Here is a 15,606-nt window from a genome sequence, read left to right on the forward strand (position 1 = left end):
GGATGCAACCTCGTACGCCGATTGCTGACAATGTGAGCGGCGGCACTAAACACTCTTTCGGAGTACACACTTGTGGGAGGGCAACTTAGGTAGAATAAAGCCAGTTTGTGCAAGGGCCTCCAAATTGCCTCTTTTTCCTGCCAGTATAAGTACGGACTGTGTGACGTGCCTACTTGGATGCGGTCACTCATATAATCCTCCACCATTCTTTCAATGTTGAGAGAATCATATGCAGTGACAGTAGACGACATGTCCGTAATCGTTGTCAGGTCCTTCAGTCCGGACCAGATGTCAGCATCAGCAGTCGCTCCAGACTGCCCTGCATCACCGCCAGCGGGTGGGCTCGGAATTCTGAGCCTTTTCCTCGCACCCCCAGTTGCGGGAGAATGTGAAGGAGGAGATGTTGACAGGTCGCGTTCCGCTTGACTTGACAATTTTCTCACCAGCAGGTCTTTCAACCCCAGCAGACTTGTGTCTGCCGGAAAGAGAGATCCAAGGTAGGTTTTAAATCTAGGATCGAGCACGGTGGCCAAAATGTAGTGCTCTGATTTCAACAGATTGACCACCCGTGAATCCTTGTTAAGCGAATTAAGGGCTCCATCCACAAGTCCCACATGCCTAGCGGAATCGCTCCGTGTTAGCTCCTCCTTCAATGACTCCAGCTTCTTCTGCAAAAGCCTGATGAGGGGAATGACCTGACTCAGGCTGGCAGTGTCTGAACTGACTTCACGTGTGGCAAGTTCAAAGGGCATCAGAACCTTGCACAACGTTGAAATCATTCTCCACTGCACTTGAGACAGGTGCATTCCACCTCCTATATCGTGCTCAATTGTATAGGCTTGAATGGCCTTTTGCTGCTCCTCCAACCTCTGAAGCATATAGAGGGTTGAATTCCACCTCGTTACCACTTCTTGCTTCAGATGATGGCAGGGCAGGTTCAGTAGTTTTTGGTGGTGCTCCAGTCTTCTGTACGTGGTGCCTGTACGCCGAAAGTGTCCCGCAATTCTTCTGGCCACCGACAGCATCTCTTGCATGCCCCTGTCGTTTTTTAAAAAATTCTGCACCACCAAATTCAAGGTATGTGCAAAACATGGGACGTGCTGGAATTTGCCCATATTTAATGCACACACAATATTGCTGGCGTTGTCCGATGCCACAAATCCACAGGAGAGTCCAATTGGGGTAAGCCATTCTGCGATGATCTTCCTCAGTTGCCGTAAGAGGTTTTTAGCTGTGTGCGTATTCTGGAAAGCGGTGATACAAAGCGTAGCCTGCCTAGGAAAGAGTTGGCGTTTGCGAGATGCTGCTACTGGTGCCGCCGCTGCTGTTCTTGCGGCGGGAGTCCATACATCTACCCAGTGGGCTGTCACAGTCATATAGTCCTGACCCTGCCCTGCTCCACTTGTCCACATGTCCGTGGTTAAGTGGACATTGGGTACAACTGCATTTTTTAGGACACTGGTGAGTCTTTTTCTGACGTCCGTGTACATTCTCGGTATTGCCTGCCTACAGAAGTGGAACCTAGATGGTATTTGGTAACGGGGGCACACTGCCTCAATAAATTGTCTAGTTCCCTGTGAACTAACGGCGGATACCGGACGCACGTCTAACACCAACATAGTTGTCAAGGCCTCAGTTATCCGCTTTGCAGCAGGATGACTGCTGTGATATTTCATCTTCCTCGCAAAGGACTGTTGGACAGTCAATTGCTTACTGGAAGTAGTACAAGTGGGCTTACGACTTCCCCTCTGGGATGACCATCGACTCCCAGCAGCAACAACAGCAGCGCCAGCAGCAGTAGGCGTTACACGCAAGGATGCATCGGAGGAATCCCTGGCAGGAGAGGACTCGTCAGAATTGCCAGTGACATGGCCTGCAGGACTATTGGCATTCCTGGGGAAGGAGGAAATTGACACTGAGGGAGTTGGTGGGGTGGTTTGCGTGAGCTTGGTTACAAGAGGAAGGGATTTACTGGTCAGTGGACTGCTTCCGCTGTCGCCCAAAGTTTTTGAACTTGTCACTGACTTATTATGAATGCGCTGCAGGTGACGTATAAGGGAGGATGTTCCGAGGTGGTTAACGTCCTTACCCCTACTTATTACAGCTTGACAAAGGGAACACACGGCTTGACAAATGTTGTCCGCATTTCTGGTGAAATACTTCCACACCGAAGAGCTGATTTTTTTGGTATTTTCACCAGGCATGTCAACGGCCATATTCCTCCCACGGACAACAGGTGTCTCCCCGGGTGCCTGACTTAAACAAACCACCTCACCATCAGAATCCTCCTGGTCAATTTCCTCCCCAGCGCCAGCAACACCCATATCCTCCTCATCCTGGTGTACTTCAACACTGACATCTTCAATCTGACTATCAGGAACTGGACTGCGGGTGCTCCTTCCAGCACTTGCAGGGGGCGTGCAAATGGTGGAAGGCGCATGCTCTTCACGTCCAGTGTTGGGAAGGTCAGGCATCGCAACCGACACAATTGGACTCTCCTTGTGGATTTGGGATTTCGAAGAACGCACAGTTCTTTGCGGTGCTTTTGCCAGCTTGAGTCTTTTCAGTTTTCTAGCGAGAGGCTGAGTGCTTCCATCCTCATGTGAAGCTGAACCACTAGCCATGAACATAGGCCAGGGCCTCAGCCGTTCCTTGCCACTCCGTGTGGTAAATGGCATATTGGCAAGTTTACGCTTCTCCTCCGACAATTTTATTTTAGGTTTTGGAGTCCTTTTTTTACTGATATTTGGTGTTTTGGATTTGACATGCTCTGTACTATGACATTGGGCATCGGCCTTGGCAGACGACGTTGCTGGCATTTCATCGTCTCGGCCATGACTAGTGGCAGCAGCTTCAGCACGAGGTGGAAGTGGATCTTGATCTTTCCCTAATTTTGGAACCTCAACATTTTTGTTCTCCATATTTTAATAGGCACAACTAAAAGGCACCTCAGGTAAACAATGGAGATGGATGGATACTAGTATACAATTATGGATGGACTGCCGAGTGCCGACACAGAGGTAGCTACAGCCGTGGACTATTGTACTGTACTGTGTCTGCTGCTAATATAGACTGGATGATAATGAGATGTAGTATGTATGTATAAAGAAGAAAGAAAAAAAAACCACGGGTAGGTGGTATACAATTATGGATGGACTGCCGAGTGCCGACACAGAGGTAGCTACAGCCGTGGACTACCGTACTGTGTCTGCTGCTAATATAGACTGGTTGATAATGAGATGTAGTATGTATAAAGAAGAAAGAAAAAAAAAAACCACGGGTAGGTGGTATACAATTATGGACGGACTGCCGAGTGCCGACACAGAGGTAGCTACAGCCGTGGACTACCGTACTGTGTCTGCTGCTAATATAGACTGGTTGATAATGAGATGTAGTATGTATAAAGAAGAAAGAAAGAAAAAAACCACGGGTAGGTGGTATACAATTATGGACGGACTGCCGAGTGCCGACACAGAGGTAGCTACAGCCGTGGACTACCGTACTGTACTGTGTCTGCTGCTAATATAGACTGGATGATAATGAGATGTAGTATGTATAAAGAAGAAAGAAAAAAAAACCACGGGTAGGTGGTATACAATTATGGACGGACTGCCGAGTGCCGACACAGAGGTAGCTACAGCCGTGGACTACCGTACTGTACTGTGTCTGCTGCTAATATAGACTGGTTGATAAAGAGATGTAGTATGTATGTATAAAGAAGAAAGAAAAAAAAACCACGGGTAGGTGGTATATAATTATGGATGGACTGCCGAGTGCCGACACAGAGGTAGCTACAGCCATGGACTACTGTACTGTGTCTGCTGCTAATATAGACTGGTTGTTAAAGAGATGTAGTATGTATAAATAAGAAAGAAAAAAAAACCACGGGTAGGTGGTATACAATTATGGACGGACTGCCGAGTGCCGACACAGAGGTAGCTACAGCCGTGGACTACCGTACTGTACTGTGTCTGCTGCTAATATAGACTGGTTGATAAAGAGATGTAGTATGTATGTATAAAGAAGAAAGAAGAAAAAACCACGGGTAGGTGGTATACAATTATGGATGGACTGCCGAGTGCCGACACAGAGGTAGCTACAGCCGTGGACTACTGTACTGTGTCTGCTGCTAATATAGACTGGTTGATAAAGAGATGTAGTATGTATGTATAAAGAAGAAAGAAAAAAAAACCACGGGTAGGTTGTATACAATTATGGACGGACTGCCGAGTGCCGACACAGAGGTAGCTACAGCCGTGGACTACCGTACTGTACTGTGTCTGCTGCTAATATAGACTGGTTGATAAAGAGATGTAGTATGTATGTATAAAGAAGAAAGAAAAAAAAACCACGGGTAGGTGGTATACAATTATGGATGGACTGCCGAGTGCCGACACAGAGGTAGCTACAGCCGTAAACTACTGTACTGTGTCTGCTGCTAATATAGACTGGTTGATAAAGAGATGTAGTATGTATGTATAAAGAAGAAAGAAAAAAAAACCACGGGTAGGTGGTATACAATTATGGATGGACTGCCGAGTGCCGACACAGAGGTAGCTACAGCCGTGAACTACCGTACTGTGTCTGCTGCGACTGGATGATAAATAATGATATAAAATATATATATATATCACTACTGCAGCCGGACAGGTATATATTATATAATGACGGACCTGCTGGACACTGTCTGTCAGCAGAATGAGTTTTTTATAGAATAAAAAAAAAAACACCACACAAGTCACACGACGAGTGTTTAACTTTTTCAGGCAATCACAATATAGTATACTACTAACTATACTGGTGGTCAGTGTGGTCAGGTCACTGGTCAGTCACACTGGCAGTGGCACTCCTGCAGCAAAAGTGTGCACTGTTTAATTTTAATAATATGTACTCCTGGCTCCTGCTATAACCTATAACTGGCACTGCTCCCCAGTCTCCCCCACAATTATAAGCTGTGTGAGCACAGTCAGATATATACATAGATGATGCAGCACACTGGGCTGAGCAGTGCACACAGATATGGTATGTGACTGAGTCACTGTGTATCGTTTTTTTCAGGCAGAGAACGGATTATATTAAATAAAACTGCACTGTCTGGTGGTCACTGTGGTCAGTCACTACTAAACTCTGCACTCTCTACAGTACTCCTAAGCTCCAGTAAATCAAGTGTCTCTGTCTCAAATCAATCTCACTCTCTCTCTTCTAATCTAAATGGAGAGGACGCCAGCCACGTCCTCTCCCTATCAATCTCAATGCACGTGTGAAAATGGCGGCGACGCGCGGCTCCTTATATAGAATCCGAGTCTCGCGAGAATCCGACAGCGTCATGATGACGTTCGGGCACGCTCGGGTTAACCGAGCAAGGCGGGAAGATCCGAGTCGCTCGGACCCGTGAAAAAAAACATGAAGTTCGGGCGGGTTCGGATTCCGAGGAACCGAACCCGCTCATCTCTAATCAATACATTCATTCATGGCTAAACAACCAGTTTTCCTCAATGGTTTGTGAACATGTTGATTCATTTAAAACATAGGTCTGCAAACTCGGTCCTCATTACCCCACACAGTGCATGTTTTGCAGGTAACCCAGCAGGTGCGCAGGTGTATTAATTACTCACAGACACATTTTTAAAGGTCCGCAGGTGGAGTTAATTATTTCACTTGTGATTCTGTGAGGAGACCTGCAAAACATGCACTGTGTGGGGTAATGACGAGGACTGAGTTTGCAGACTTATGATTTAAAAGGTGTAAAGGTGGGTACACACTAATAGATATATCTGCAGATCAACTGATCTGCAGATATATCTATGGACGGATCGGGCAGTGTGCTGTGCATACACACTGCCCGATCCGTCGGGGACTGACGTCATGAACTGGGCGGGCATGTACACACGCCCACCCAGTTCAGCTGTCAATCACCGCCGGCCGCCGCAGCATGTGTACGGGCGGTCGGCAGACCGCCGTACACACACAGCGACGTGCCAATATATCAGTAGATATATTGGCCGACGGCTGTGCTGCGGGGCCGACTCGATACGTCTGTGAACGACGGAGTTCACAGACGTATCGGCCGTACACACTGGCCGACGGTCCCGCGATATATCGGCCGTTCAAGAGAACGGCCGATATATCGACCAGTGTGTACGGGCCTTAAGAAACCATTGGGTGCATCTCAGTATTTATTGTAATGCAGCCAGTGGGAGCTGGCAGTAGAGATGGGAATCGAACAATGAAACATTCTGTGCTTAGCTTCTAAAGGTGATGTTTTTTACCACTGATGGTGAATTTGCACTTTACCTGTTGATAGTTTCCTTCTGATGTTTTAATGTCTCTGGGCCTACTGTAATTCAGAGATGAACGCAAACCTGATGTCTTTGCAGCTGCGCGATTATCGTCTGACTGTGCATACATTTATATCGCACTGTGCATGTGCCGCGAAGGTCTTTCTATGGCAGTCACAGGCAAGATTTATTTACAAAGTGATTGATAGAATATATGGGGGAGGTAACGGGGTGTGGTGGTAAAAACACAGGGGGGGTTTCTGGGAGTGTCTCACCCTGCATTTGAGATCCATATGCAGTAACAGTGGCTCCATCATCTCACTTGCTGCTGCCATGCTGCGGGACCTTAGGGCTACTCAGATGTTTGATAATGGACTGATCTGCGAGTGATGCTGCGTCATTGTACTCAGATAGAAGACAGATGCCGGGAACCCGACAGCCAGAATCCCGGCAGCGAGCGCAGCATGTCCCCTCAAGGACTCCCTGCACTCGCCATGCTTCGGGCCCGGTGGCAAACTTTGGTCGCCACACAAGTATATTGCCATTCGGGTGGTGGCATGGACCGAGTGGGAATACAGGGTTTGGGATTCTGTCCGTCAGCCTTTCCCTGGCTGTCGGGATTTTGATGTCGGTATCAGACTGCCGCGATCCTGACAGTCAGTGTTTTAACTGCACACCCTACCAGTGGGTGTCTCAGTACTTTTCCATGTGGCGGCAGCATTAGTATATTTAGGTACATTAGCTGTAAATTCACAGCTGAGAATGCATTAGCATACAACTCTGAAGCAGATGCTCTGTTCTGATTGTCTATGGCAGCCAGCCCCTGAATACTTATTGGTTTCCAACTTGGAAGCATTCTGCATGCAGCAGCAGCAATCCGCACACTGTTATACCCCTTTTCCACTAGCTCAAAAAACACAGGTAAATGCATGGGGGCTCACATTTACCCATGTTTTTTGCAAGTGGAAAAGGGTCCCCCTGCAAAAACCCGGATCAAGTGACCCGTGTATCCTACCCGGGTATCTACCTGGGTAGGACACGGGAATGATCCGGGTACGTTTACACTGTATGGAAGGGCGATGCTGGGAAATCATGTGATCTCCCAGCGCCACCCAGCACCGCCCCTGCCACATCACTAGCAGCATCACCAACCCGGCAATATGCCGGGTTGATGACTGCCTATGGGAAAGGGGCTGAGCACGGATCGCAGCTGGGCAGCTCCCGTGTCAGGCTCCCGGCTGCGACCCGTGCTTGTAGGTGGAAAAGGGGTATAAGTGTGATATGAGACTCATCCACTGCAGTCTGACTCCAACACATAGACTGGCAACTGACTGCTAATTAGAGCTTTTCCTGGATCGTCAGAGAGTGTTCATATGACAGTCCCATCCAACCGTGGCCTCTTCAGTTAGGTAAAGATGTAGCTGGGCTCAGATTACCCACGATGCATACAAATGGTTGCACACATCGCGGGTGCGACTTGCTGTGCCCTGCTGCGACTAGCTGCATCCACTATCTCATAATGTAAAATCTACGAATCTTGGGCACAAATATACGCACACGCCCGCGAACGTGTACATGCGCCGTGGCAAATGAGTTGGAGTCGCGCCTAGTCGCTGCAAAGGTGAGCTTGGATTCATCTCTTTGCCCGCTTGATGAAGAATGACATATGGGGCTGGTTTTAATGCAGTGCGAGACGGCTGGAGCTCCGAGATTCCAGCCGAACTCGTACATTTTAAAGCGGCAATCATTTACACGGCAAAACCAACCAGGTTTGCCGCTTTAACAAAATGTTTTGAGTTTGTCCGGAATCTCAGAGCTCCGGCCATCTCACACTGCATAACATCCGACCCATAATATGAGTGTCAACTTAATATTATTGTTATTATTATTATTATTAATGGGTGCTTTTAGAGACAAATTTGGACAAACAGTCACTGTAAATTGCTAATTGTTGAAATAATAGAAAAATTAGGACACATATGGAATACCCTTGCTGTATGTCTTCATTGCGATTAGCTTTCATGCTATTATAAAAATAAAAATGTGAGCTAATTGCTCCACAGGCAAATAGCATGTGTCTGGATTCACATAACTGATGTGATATCCCTTCTTAGAGTACAGCAGGACTGTTACTCACCAACAGCTTTGAGAGAGGCATACTTGTTAAGCTCCTTTCCAGGAGGCTGCTGTTGCTCATATGGATTTGAAATCTGTCCCATAGTTGGAAAGGAATGTGGATGTGCCATCTGTGGAAGGTGTGGGGATGTTGGAACAATATTATTCATCTTTGAAGTATCTGCAGAGAAAAATAAATAGTTGAATTAGACACCTAGCATCCTGTAACTTCATAAATCTAGTACTGTACTACTAATACTACCACTGTTGCATGCACGACCTACTATAGAAATGACAGTGCTAAAATATTGCTAGATAAAATCATTCACGCAGGTTGCACTGAACAGCAGATTATCCATGCCGCTCATTAGATTCATTTTTAGATCTCCCATTGTAGGGACAACATTCACTATTTCTTAAAGAGGACCTGTCACTATTATAACAGTCTGTAACATTATATAACTTGCAGCAACCCAGAAGAGCACTTGTAGGGGTTGGCCAGAAACTCCCTTGTCCACCCATTCCTGGGCTGTATCACTGTATGTTTCCTGCTAGCTGGTCCGTCCCCCAGGACCAGACACCTTACTGTATGCAGCTATGAATCCTCCAGATACATCCCCCCCCCCTCCCACCCTCCCTTCCCACCCCACACACACACACACTGGGTGCACATTAGGACAATGGCAAATCAGAGCATTGTTAGGGGCAGAGTCCCTTCTTTCCGGATTAAGCAAGATTGGCCATTCACGCTGTGCAATTCGATGAACGACAGGACAATACCTTGTTCCGTTCTTCATTTAAGTGCACCACATCATACACAATATTTTCTGATTGGCTGTGTAGCACAGTCTATCAGAAGATATCGTATATGACCTGTGGGAGCATGCAATTGCTGTATACATTGTACAATCCATAGGATATGTCATTGCAAATTGCCTGAAAACTACATATTGTGCCAATATCGTTCTAATGAGTATCCGGCCTTATGCAATCAGCAAGCAAGGCAAGCAGAAGCAGGCCCACCATCAGGGGGGTGGAGCGGGCACAGCTGACCCGGGCCAAGCCTCTCTAACAGAGAAGGGAGGGCCCAGGCCGCTCATCCTTCGCCGCCCCCAGTCCTCCCCCAGGCTCTATTAAAAATGTCCCTCTCAAGATGGCCGCCACCTCAGAGGAGACAGTTATTAAAGATACTAGCGGAGGCTATAGTATCTTTAATAACTGTCTCCTCTGGTGATTGCCATTTTGGGAGGAACATTTTCAATCGTTTTTTTTACTTGGAGCTGCAGAACATTGTGCTATGGTTGTGACGGAAGCAGGGAGGTGGGGAGGGGGGGGATGGGATCCATTGACAGTGAGCAAAATGCAGAGCCCATAACACCAAGCAGAACCCATGACAACGAGCAGAACTCCTGAAAACGAGCAGGTACTGCATATTATGGTGACAAGGACATTAATGTGGGGGCCTAATATGGTGATAGGGGCATAATGGTGCATAGGAATTTTATTTATTTTATTTTTTTGAGGGGGGGCCCTGCCTATTTTGTCAGTCCCAGGCCCTACAATTTCTGATGGCAGTCCTGAGCAGAAGAGCCTAACTCTGCAGCACTTGATTGAAGAAGGTAACCCTGGAGCTCTTAACTACTTAACTGATGATTTTTTCCACACAAAACCACTCAAATTGTTTTTTTTTTTAATTACTTATTAAAGTTAAAAAAAATTGTTTTAAAAACCATTAAAATATTTTATTTAAAAAAGATATATCTAGGGGTGTTTTGCATCCCCTCATCATCCCCGTGTCCACAGGTCCCCATTAAAAAATAACTTTCTACCCCCACCATTGGCAATAGACCCCCAGGTCCTGCCCGGCGCTACCCGCTCGGCAAAGGGATGCAAAGAATGTATGCACCTGGGTGGAGAGGCACTCTCCCTGCTCTGCATCCCCGCTGCTACACCTGGGCCCATTGCTGCTGCTGCCGGCTGCTGTGCCTGTTACACCATTTGACAGGAAGCGGCGCCGGCAGCTTGAAGCTTCCCTCTACTCCCCTGCAGTGTCCTTCCGTGTTATGGGCTCTGGCTGAAAAGGGGGCGGGGCTACACGGTGCCGAGGGGCAGAGCTACACGGGACCAGGCTGAAGAGGACAGAAACTGCTACAAATCCAGCCAGCCAGATGGTATGTTGAAGGAGCGTGAGTGAAAAAGTGTGTGTGTGTGTATCTGTGTGTATGTATGTATGTATGTATGTGTGTATATACAGTATGTGTGTGTGTGTGTGTGTGTGTATGTGTGTGTGTGTGTGTGTGTGTGTGTGTGTGTATATGTGTGTGTGTATATATGTGTATGTGTGTATCTATGTGTATCTACAGCATGTGTGTGTGTCTATATGTGTGTGTGTGTGTGTGTGTGTGTGTGTGTGTAGCTATGTGTATGTGTGTGTGTGTGTGTGTGTGTAAGGCAGTGTATATGGCACTGTGGGACAATGAGTAACTGGCACTGTAGGGTACTGTGTATCTGGCACTGTGGGGCCCTGTTTATCTGGCACCGTGAGGAATTGTGTATCTGGCATTGTGTATCTGGCACTGTGGGGCACTGTGTATCTGGCACTGTGGGGCACTATCTGGCACTGTGGGGCACTGTGTATCTGGCACTGTGGAGTATATCTGGCACTGTGGGGGCATATGTGTATCTTGCACAGTGGGGGCATATCTGGCACTGTGGGGGCATATATGGCACTGCTGGGGGCATTTGTGTATCTGGCACTGTGGGACATTTGTGTATCTGGCACCGTGGGGCATTCGTGTATCTGGCACTGTGGGGGCATATCAGGCACTAAGAGCATATCTGGCATGGTGGGGTTATATGTGTATCTGACACTATTAGGGTCATATGTGTATCTGGCCCCCCATATGTGTATCATGCCCCCATTTTCATTGCCCACGCCCCATGTGGCATTTGGCCACATCCATTTTTGGCACGCGCGCCATCAGCACACAGTACCACTAGGACATTTTTTCTACTTGCACCACTGGAGGGAGGGGGGCATAATTTGTGTAAATGGCACTTCTGATGGCATTATGTATAACCGGCGCTACTACAGGAGCTATTATGTGTATAACTGGTGCTACCACAGGACCTATTATGTGTATAACTGTCGCTACCACAGGGGCTATTATGTGTATAACCGGCGCTACCACAGGGGCTATTATGTGTATAACCGGCGCTACTACAGGGGCTATTATGTGTATAACCGGCGCCACTAATGAGGACATTATGTATATAAACAGCACTACTATGCACAGGGTAATGTGAATAAGATTGTGCTATTGTGTGGCGTAATTTGAAATGGGGGTACTATTGTATGGCCACGCCCCTTCCTTGTGAGACCACACCCATTTTTGCTGCATGCTGTCCCTTTGTAAAATATGGGAGGGCACAAATTTATCGTTTGCAGGGGGCGCCGAACACCCTAGCACCGACCCTGCCCCCAGTGGTCTTAAATTCTAATAATAGTACCCCCCACTCCCTCCCTTCCCAATACCCTGTGACCCAGGGTATTTTTTTATTATTATTTTACCCACCCTCACACCTAATTTAAATATTTATTTTAATCTCCTCTCACTGTCACTGGTTAAACTCCCCCCCCTGGTGGTTACCACCCCCCATGGGCATATACTCCCTTCCCCCTTCCTCATGCAGAGCGTAGCGAAGCGTGTGTGTTACAAATATATAAGGGGACAATACACAGAGCAAGTGGGGGATTTGTTTTTGTTAGATCAACACAGAGGACACGTGGACATCCACTCAGGTTAGAGGAGAGGAGATTTCGCACACAGAGACGTAAAGATTTCTTCACTGTAAGGACAATACGTATTTGAAATTCCCTGCCTGAGAGAGTAGTAATGGCGGACTCGGTCATTGCTTTTAAGAATGGACTAGATAAATTCCTAATGGATAAGGATATATAGGGTTATGGTGGGTAGATCACGCACTATAGATAAAAAGAAAAAAGAGGAATAAACATAACGACAAACATTCACAGCAGATAAAAGTGTCCTAAAAATAATACATTGTAAGAGACCACTAATAAGTTGAACTCGATGGACAAATTGTCTTTTTCTTAACCTCAGAAACTATGTTACTATGGGCCTAATTCTGAGTTGATCGCAGCAGCAATTTTGTTAGCAATTGGGCAAAACCATGGGGGTAATTCCAAGTTGATCGCAGCAGGAAATTTTTTAGCAGTTGGGCAAAACCATGTGCACTGCAGGGGGGGAAGATATAACATTTGCAGAGAGAGTTAGATTTGGGCGGGTTATTTTGTTTCTGTGCAGGGTAAATACTGGCTGCTTTATTTTTACACTGCAATTTAGATTGCCGATTGAACTCACCACACCCAAATCTATCTCTCTCTGCACATGTTATATCTGCCTCCCCTGCAGTGCACATGGTTTTGCCCAACTGCTAACAAAGTTCCTGCTGCGATCAACTCACATGTGCACTGCAGCTGTGGCAGATATAACATTTGCAGAGAGAGTTAGATTTGGGCGGGTTATTTTGTTTCTGTGCAGGGTAAATACTAGGGATGAGCGGGTTCGGTTCCTCGGAATCCGAACCCGCCCGAACTTCAGTTTTTTTTACACGGGGCCGAGCGACTCGGATCTTCCCGCCTTGCTCGGTTAACCCGAGCGCGCCCGAACGTCATCATCCCGCTGTCGGATTCTCGCGAGGCTCGGATTCTATCGCGAGACTCGGATTCTATATAAGGAGCCGCGCGTCGCCGCCATTTTCACACGTGCATTGAGATTCATAGGGAGAGGACGTGGCTGGCGTCCTCTCCGTTTATAGAGAAGAGAGTGAGACAGTAGAGAGAGACACAGTAGTAATTTTGGGGAGCATTAGGAGGAGTACTAGTAGTTACTTGCTGAAGTGATAGATAGTGTGACTGTATTATCTGACTTGTGGGGGAGACACTGACAGTGGGGAGCAGTTAGAGTCTGAGAGCAGGACTCAGGAGTACATATAACGTACAGTGCACACTTTTGCTGCCAGAGTGCCACACTGCCATTGTGACCACACTGAACACCAGTATAATATATATTGTGATTGTCTGCTTAGGAGTACTACTTGCAAGTTGCTGATAGTGTGACCAGTGACCTGACCACCAGTTTAATAATCACCACCAGTGAGTTTAATATATATATATATATATATATATATATAATTGTATATAATATATATATATAATATTGTATACCACCTACCCGTGTTTTTTTTTTTTCCTTTCTTCTTTATACATACTACTATAGTAGCTTACTGTAGCAGTCTGCGGTGCTGCTGAGCTGACAGTGTCCAGCAGGTCCGTCATCAGTCATTACATAATAAATATATATACCTGTCCGGCTGCAGTACTAGTGATATTATATATATATATATTGATTTCATCTCATTATCATCCAGTCTATATTAGCAACAGACACAGTACGGTAGTCCACGGCTGTAGCTACCTCTGTGTCGGCAGTCGCTCGTCCATCCATAATTGTATACCACCTACCCGTGGTTTTTTTTTTTCTTTCTTCTTTATACATACTACTATAGTAGCTTACTGTAGCAGTCTGCGGTGCTGCTGAGCTGACAGTGTCCAGCAGGTCCGTCATCAGTCATTACATAATAAATATATATACCTGTCCGGCTGCAGTACTAGTGATATTATATATATATATATATATTGATTTCATCTCATTATCATCCAGTCTATATTAGCAGCAGACACAGTACGGTAGTCCACGGCTGTAGCTACCTCTGTGTCGGCAGTCGCTCGTCCATCCATAATTGTATACCACCTACCCGTGGTTTTTTTTCTTTTCTTTCTTCTTTATACATACTACTATAGTAGCTTACTGTAGCAGTCTGCGGTGCTGCTGAGCTGACAGTGTCCAGCAGATCCGTCCTCAGTCATTACATAATAAATATATCTACCTGTCCGGCTGCAGTACTAGTGTGATATAATATATATTGATTTCATCTCATTATCATCCAGTCTATATTAGCAGCAGACACAGTACGGTAGTCCACGGCTCTAGCTACCTCTGTGTCGGCAGTCGCTCGTCCATCCATAATTGTATACCACCTACCCGTGGTTTTTTTTTTCTTTCTTCTTTATACATACTACTATAGTAGCTTACTGTAGCAGTCTGCGGTGCTGCTGAGCTGACAATGTCCAGCAGGTCCGTCATCAGTCATTACATAATAAGTATATCTACCTGTCCGGCTGCAGTACTAGTGTGATATAATATATATTGATTTCCTCTCATTATCATCCAGTCTATATTAGCAGCAGACACAGTACGGTAGTCCACGGCTGTAGCTACCTCTGTGTCGGCAGTCGCTCGTCCATCCATAATTGTATACCACCTACCCGTGGTTTTTTTTTTTTCTTTCTTCTTTATACATACTACTATAGTAGCTTACTGTAGCAGTCTGCGGTGCTGCTGAGCTGACAGTGTCCAGCAGGTCCGTCATCAGTCATTACATAATAAATATATATACCTGTCCGGCTGCAGTACTAGTGATATTATATATATATATATATATATATATATATTGATTTCATCTCATTATCATCCAGTCTATATTAGCAGCAGACACAGTACGGTAGTCCACGGCTGTAGCTACCTCTGTGTCGGCAGTCGCTCGTCCAGCCATAATTGTATACCACCTACCCGTGGTTTTTTTTTTTCTTTCTTCTTTATACATACTACTATAGTAGCTTACTGTAGCAGTCTGCGGTGCTGCTGAGCTGACAGTGTCCAGCAGGTCCGTCATCAGTCATTACATAATAAATATATATACCTGTCCGGCTGCAGTACTAGTGATATTATATATATATATATATATATATTGATTTCATCTCATTATCATCCAGTCTATATTAGCAGCAGACACAGTACGGTAGTCCACGGCTGTAGCTACCTCTGTGTCGGCAGTCGCTCGTCCATCCATAATTGTATACCACCTACCCGTGGTTTTTCTTTTTTTCTTTCTTCTTTATACATACTACTATAGTAGCTTACTGTAGCAGTCTGCGGTGCTGCTGAGCTGACAGTGTCCAGCAGGTCCGTCATCAGTCATTACATAATAAATATATCTACCTGTCCGGCTGCAGTACTAGTGATATTATATATATATATATATATATTGATTTCATCTCATTATCATC

At 46.0% G+C, this 15,606-nt stretch overlaps 1 protein-coding gene across 3 annotated transcripts in view; it reads right to left on the minus strand.

Annotated features, from left to right (window-relative positions):
• SHISA9 (shisa family member 9) overlaps positions 1–15,606 on the minus strand; it is a 777,795-nt gene that overhangs the window by 144,218 nt on the left and 617,971 nt on the right. For all 3 annotated transcript variants that reach the window (XM_063934339.1, XM_063934338.1, XM_063934337.1), the window contains one exon: positions 8,416–8,574. In XM_063934339.1, coding sequence (XP_063790409.1) covers positions 8,416–8,574 — 159 coding nt within the window. The remainder of the gene's footprint in view (positions 1–8,415; positions 8,575–15,606) is intronic.

Source organism: Pseudophryne corroboree, chromosome 7, assembly GCF_028390025.1.
Source record: "Pseudophryne corroboree isolate aPseCor3 chromosome 7, aPseCor3.hap2, whole genome shotgun sequence".
In the NCBI taxonomy this organism is placed as follows: domain Eukaryota; kingdom Metazoa; phylum Chordata; class Amphibia; order Anura; family Myobatrachidae; genus Pseudophryne; species Pseudophryne corroboree.